The 6,346-nt window shown below is 46.7% G+C and overlaps 1 protein-coding gene across 1 annotated transcript; it reads left to right on the top strand.

Annotated features, from left to right (window-relative positions):
- The first annotated feature begins 380 nt into the window (after nucleotides 1-380).
- Nucleotides 381-1,089, top strand: LOC123113435 (uncharacterized). Its single transcript, XM_044534663.1, has one exon. It carries the CDS (start codon nucleotides 582-584, stop codon nucleotides 807-809), a length of 228 nt encoding a protein of 75 aa, XP_044390598.1. The 5' UTR covers nucleotides 381-581; the 3' UTR covers nucleotides 810-1,089.
- Nucleotides 1,090-6,346: the final 5,257 nt, after the last annotated feature.

Below are 6,346 nucleotides of genomic sequence, written 5' to 3' on the forward strand. Positions count from 1 at the left end.
ACGTGAGGGCGACGGTCCGCATCGCCGGCCGCTGCACTTGCACCCGCCCCCGGGCAGTCAGTGGTCACCGCGCGCGCGCAGCATCCTGGCAGCGGCATCTCTCTCCGGATCCGCCCGCGCGCGGAATCAATCGTACGCGCGAGGATATCCCCTCTCCACCGCGCGCGCGACGGCAGCCTCACGTTCATTAGCTTGGCCTCCGATCGCGCGTCGCGCCGCGCCGTGCGTCACATGGCAAATGCACGGCACGGCATGGGCCTGCGCCGCAACGGACAAAGCCGATGAGCTGTGGCCGCTCGCCCGCCACTCGGCGGCACCCAAACAAAACACCGGCCCGAGGAGGCGCCTACCATTCGGCCCCGCGCGCAGTTTCCTCCACTTTTCCCACTGGCAGCAGCTCGCGAGTGCCGGCCGATTGGTGCCTTCCTTCACACCTGCGAGTTGTATAAGTAGAGCCGGCAACTCAGAGTTAAAGGAACACCCACTCATCCAAGCAGTGAAAGAGAAGAGGCTAATCAAGCTCAACAGCCTTCTTTTCCAGAGAGTGTGCTGTGTACGTAGCAGAGCGAAGAGTTAGAGCCATGGCTGGGGTGGTCGGCGTCTGGTTCGCCAAGTTCGGCCGGGAGGCGGCGCCGGCGGTAGAGGCAGAGGCCGAGGTCGTCGGACGGCGACACCAGGGCGACGGCCTGCTCGAGGTGGAGGCCGTGAAGACGGTGCAGATCCAGGAGAGGAGGAGGAGGAACAGCGCCGTCCTCGCCAACTCCGAGGACACGGTGTGCATGCTCATGGACCGCTTCGCCCCGGCCTGATGCGCCGGTGAACCGGCGGTGTCCGTACGTACGTGTAAATTCCAGGGCACGTACGTAGGGGCGCGGGCACAAGGGAGGAGCCATACCTTGATGTGCGGGTTCCTCTTGTACATAAGCTCTTTTTCATCGCTAATCGAGTGATAGTAGTAGTAGTGCTCATGCCTCCCGTTAAAAAAAAGATAAATAAATAAAGCGCCCAGTCGAATCAACTGTATCATATCATGTACTCCTATGTAGTATGACTGTATCCTTTGAATGGATTCGTTTGGTTTCTATGGCATCTCTGTTGCTGCTGCTGCTTTTTCTTAGTTGGTGTTGGTGCTGCTTTTGGTGATACATTTGCTATTGTGGTTCTGCTCAATCTTCTTCCATTTCCTTTTAGAAAAGTGCGGAGTTTACAGTTCTTGCAGCATTTTGTCAAGAGCAGTTTATTGACACCTGGCATAATAATCCAATCTATGTTTTCCGTTGTTGAACTACTCACTAAAATTGGGGGAAATGTTAATTGGCCAAATGATAAATAAGTACTGCACGAGATGCTCCAATGACATAGAAGATACCACGAGGATTTGGCAACACATCGCCATCATCCCCACCCCCACCTTCGATGATCTATAGGATTGTGTATTACCCATGGAGTCGAACACTCTACCTGGACTTACATCCTACTGAAAATGGCTATTCTTTGAAAGATATGGGATGCACGAAGCGCCACGACTTTTAGGGGCGAGGACATCCATACTGCGACAACCTTCATCTTTGGCATCACCGCCTCTCCAAACAAGACGATAAGGTGGTTGTTTTCTCGTAGCAACTTTACCTTTCTTCGTGCGTGAACATGCCCTTGTAATTCACCTTGCTTCTCCAAAGAGTGGTGACGTGTTAACTTGGTTGTGTAGTGCGGAAGTGCCACTCTTAAAAAATCCACCGAATACCAAACACAACCAAAATCGTTCAGGTGATTATCTAAGAGTTTGGTACCAATATTCAACCTTCACAATAAAAATTTGTAAGGCCTAATTAACTGCTCGTGTTACGGCACTGGTGTTTGAGTGTACCCTACTTAAGAACTGGACAACCAAAGCAATTTGACCAAAGACTTGGGTGCCAACCTTTTGGCCATGATGCCGAAAGGATGCAGTTGGTATGGGAAATGCCGAAAAAAGCTGATGACGATCGAAACAAAACTCAAGTATTTGAATATAGCGTGTATGGTTTTGACTGAAACCAAACCTGTGAGAGCTAAACAAGATCTCATCCAGGTTTATAGATAAAGCAACAAGCAAAGCAGAAGAGAAGTCTATTGAGCCGACAACAAAAACATGCCCAAAATATGAAGAAAACGTAGAACGATCACTCATGGCATCAAGCAAAATTCCGCCCCATTCGTTAGAAAGCTGCCGACATTGCTGCATAAAAACCAATAATTTAAACACAGTGTTAGTAGCACGAGACAAATAACCTTCTCAATAAGTAATTTATTACTATTTGCCCACAAGCTCCAGCCCACGGCAGCGAAAACGTCTCCTACCATTGTCGTAGAGTTATGCATGCTTTGTGGCATAGTTGTTTTGTTAGGGAAACCTTACATTAGATTATGTGCACATATATCCCTAGAAAAGATTATGTGCACATATTTTCCAGGCATGCATATGATGTCAATGAAAAAAACTTAAGTGTTAAAACTATGATTTTCGCGGACCATAAAAAAGCTGATGACACATCACTTCTTTTAAGGGAAAATCTTCCATGACTTTGTACAAAATGCGGCTTGACGGGGTTATTTCCCACCAGATAGTCCCACGGCTACATAAGACCCAACTAGGGCCCAGGGAGGCCCAAACACGCACATGTTACGACCCAAGGCAACGTCAGCAACAAGGTGGCCTATCAGTTGAAGTGGGCGCCAATCCAGTAAATTCCCTCAGTCGGTTCATCCGTCAGTTGGATTATTGTCAGTCGGTTTACCATCACTCGGATTATATTACAGTCAACATTAACAAGTGCGTCACGAAGGCAACACCACTACGCATTCAAGAGAGGCGTTACGATTCGCTTGCACTAGTGTTGATGGCCTCCGTTACTACCCATGACGGGTTGTTTATTGCATGCAACCAATTTTAGTCATAAGTAGTTAGCTGAAAGGGACCCCGGGGATGGCGCACTCTATATAAGCCTGCCCGGGGGTACCTAGGAAATGGTTTGCAATCCCTGTAATCCAACATTTGTACACAAGAGCAACTCTCTAGAGAGACACGACTAGGGTTTGACCTCCATCGACGAGGCCCCAAAACTTGTATACGTTGTTGTGTTCCCCATTGTATCTCGGTAGATCAAGCTCCATTCATACTCCTATCTTATTGTCAGATTTAGCACCACGACACGGCTGAACACCTCCTTTTGTTCTACTCATGTTAGTAGCCGCACCATCTTGTGCATGTGGTGATCTAACATTCCACTGTTACTCTTTTTCTAGCTACCAATGCAAAGATAGGCAACGGAAATCCGTTGGTGCTCTCGGGAGCGCGCGCTCCCATGCGCGTGCCAAAAAAATTCCGATAAAAATTCTATTGTTCTTTGTCACATCCAAATGCTAGATACAAACTTGTAGGCAAAAAGATTTAACATTTTGGCCTTTGCAAAAGAAAAGAAAAGGACAAAAAACACCAAATGTTACCCCAAAATGCCATCCGGATTTTTTTGTCACCGGCGAAACACCGCTGCTCCGTTTCACATGAAAATTTTCAAGGATGCTTGCAACACTAATACGAACATCTACAAAAAAACCAGAATTTTTAAAGATATTTATTATAAATTTTTGTATACTATTTAAATAGTTTGGACCTTCGGGAGGCTTGTATGTCGGGGCGGCAGTTCACTTGGGCTAATAACCGTTCTGTGCCAACGTACGAGAAGCTCGATAGGGTACTCATGGATACCGTATGGGAGCTAAAATTTCCTATGGTAACCGTACGAGCCCTAGAGAGAATCGAGGCATTATCGGATCATGCACCAATCATTCTTGATTCTAATTCTACGAGCCATTCTTCCCGCCACCCTTTCAAATTTGAATTGGCATGGCTACACCGGGAAGGTTTTGTAGAAATAATCAAGAAAGTTTGGGAGAGGCCAGCCATTGGTCGTACACCGATTCAGAGATGGAATAATAAAATAAGGGCCATGAGGCAACACCTCTCTGGATGGGCGAAACACATGGGTTATATAAAAAAAGAAAAGCAGCGCCTTTGTACCATCATTGATGACCTCAACAAAATTGCAGAGACCCGCACCTTATCTCAACATGAGATTGAATTGAAAAATCAATCTAATGAGAAGGTTGCCCGTCTTCTGCGAGAAGAGGAGATCAAATACTACCAGAGGTCCAAAGTTGACTTCATTCTAATGGGAGATAGTAATACAAGATACTTCCAATTGCTCGCCAATGGTCGACATAGGAAGAAATGTATTCATAGTCTCCAACAGGACGAGGGGCGGATCGAAGGTTAAAGGGAGCTCAAAAACTATATCACCAGCTACTACAAATCTCTGTTCGGAGCGTCGGATGAAGGAAATGTCACCCTTGACGAGACCCGAACAGATGATATTCCACAAGTCACGATAGAAGAGAATGATATCCTCACGGCACCTTTCTTAGAGGAGGAGGTGAGAGCGGCGGTGTTCCAAATGGAACACAACAAAGCTCCAGGCCCTGATGGTTTCCCCGCAGAATTCTATCAGAATTTCTGGGATATCATCAAGGCTGACCTTTTGGAGTTGTTCAATTGTCTTCATGCCAATCGACTTGATCTATTCAGAATATATTTTGTCGAGATTTCCTTGTTGCCGAAGATTAAGGAGGTTGAACGGATTCAACAGTTCAGACCCATATGTCTCCTTAATGTTAGCTTCAAGATTTTCACCAAAGTGGCTACGAATAGGTTAAACTTGATAGCTGACCGTGTTGCCGTCCATCTCAAACGGCCTTTATGCAAGGGCGAAATATACTAGATGGTGTAGTAATCCTGCATGAGACCGTCCACGACATGCACCGAAAAAACATGAGTGGAGTGATATTCAAAATTGACTTTGAAAAGGCACATGACAAGGTCAAGTGGTCTTTCCTTCAACAGGCCCTAAGGATGAAAGGTTTCTCCGATAAATGGCGCTAGTGGATCCACAATTTTGTAACTGGAGGTAGTGTGGCCATCAAAGTCAATGATGATGTAGGTCATTACTTTCAAACAAAAAAAGGACTACGGCAGGGTGACTCTATGTCCCCAATGTTATTTAACATTGTCGCTGACATGTTGGCGATTCTGATTGAGCGCGCCAAGCAGGACGGCCAGATTGCAGGAGTAGTGCCACACCTTGTGGATGGTGGCCTCTCTATTTTACAATACACCGATGACACAATTCTTTTTATGGAACATGATCTGGACAAGGCTCGAAACCTAAAACTCTTGCTGTCAACGTTTGAACAAATGTCGGGTCTCAAAATAAACTTCCATAAAAGTGAATTGTTCTGCTTTGGAGAAGCCGTTGAGGCGGCGGCCGATTATGCTGACCTATTTGGTTGCGCACATGGCCAATTCCTGATTAAATATCTGGGAATACCGATTCATTATCGACGCCTCACCATTGCGGAGTGGAAGCATGTAGAGGAGCGTCTATAGAAACGGTTGAGTAGTTGGAAAGGAAAACTACTCTCAGTTGGAGGACGGTTGGTTTTGATTAACTCTGTCCTCACAAATATGGTTCTCTATATGCTTTCTTTCTTCCAACTCCCAAAAGGGGTCCTAAAAAGACTGGATTATTTTAGATCCGGATTCTTTTGGCAAGGAGACGGTGAAAAGAAAAAAATACAGGCTGGCCAAATGGAGCGTGGTTTGTAGGCCGAAAGACCAAGGAGGGCTCGGAATTCATGACTTGCAGGTCAAAAATGAGGCCCTACTCAGTAAATGGTTGTTCAAACTTCTTACTGAGGATGGTGTTTGGCAAACCATGCTGCGCAACAAGTATCTAGGTCAAAAGTCGGTGTCCCAGGTGAAAGGGCATTTCCCTACCTTATGTTTTGGATGATGATGACAACCCTTTGTTGGTCTAATCCTGTGCTAAATGTTTCAGGTTCTCAATGATTAGGCTTTCATCGGTTAGTGGTTCTCTCTCGAAGGAATCATTTGAAGACGGAATCCTCTACGCTTTTTATCTCTTTGGTCGTAGGGATCCCGTACTATCAAGAGGGAATCCACTTTGGAAAGAATAGGAGATTCCATTCATGTACACCTCCATCACCCCTCTTTTGTCGAGAGAGTGCCTCCATTTTAATCTAATCTTTGTTGTGTTTTCCCAGTGGTTGTACCGCTCGTCCGAGCGGTTGTACCGCTCGTCCGAGCGGTTGTACCGCTGGCTCTTGATGCTTCTCTGCCTTTGTCGAGCGGTGGTACCGCTGCCTCCGAGCGGTGGTACCGCCACCTGACTCTGCAAAGACCAGCAGCGGTTGTTCCGGCCATGCACCGCCCATGTACCGGTCAAGCTTC

The sequence above is a fragment of the Triticum aestivum genome, chromosome 5B (assembly GCF_018294505.1).
Source record: "Triticum aestivum cultivar Chinese Spring chromosome 5B, IWGSC CS RefSeq v2.1, whole genome shotgun sequence".
NCBI classification, from domain to species: domain Eukaryota; kingdom Viridiplantae; phylum Streptophyta; class Magnoliopsida; order Poales; family Poaceae; genus Triticum; species Triticum aestivum.

What these genes read in the sequence shown, in the direction of transcription:
- LOC123113435 (XM_044534663.1), top strand. Translation starts at nt 582, where the DNA reads ATGGCTGGGGTGGTCGGCGTCTGGTTCGCCAAGTTCGGCCGGGAGGCG.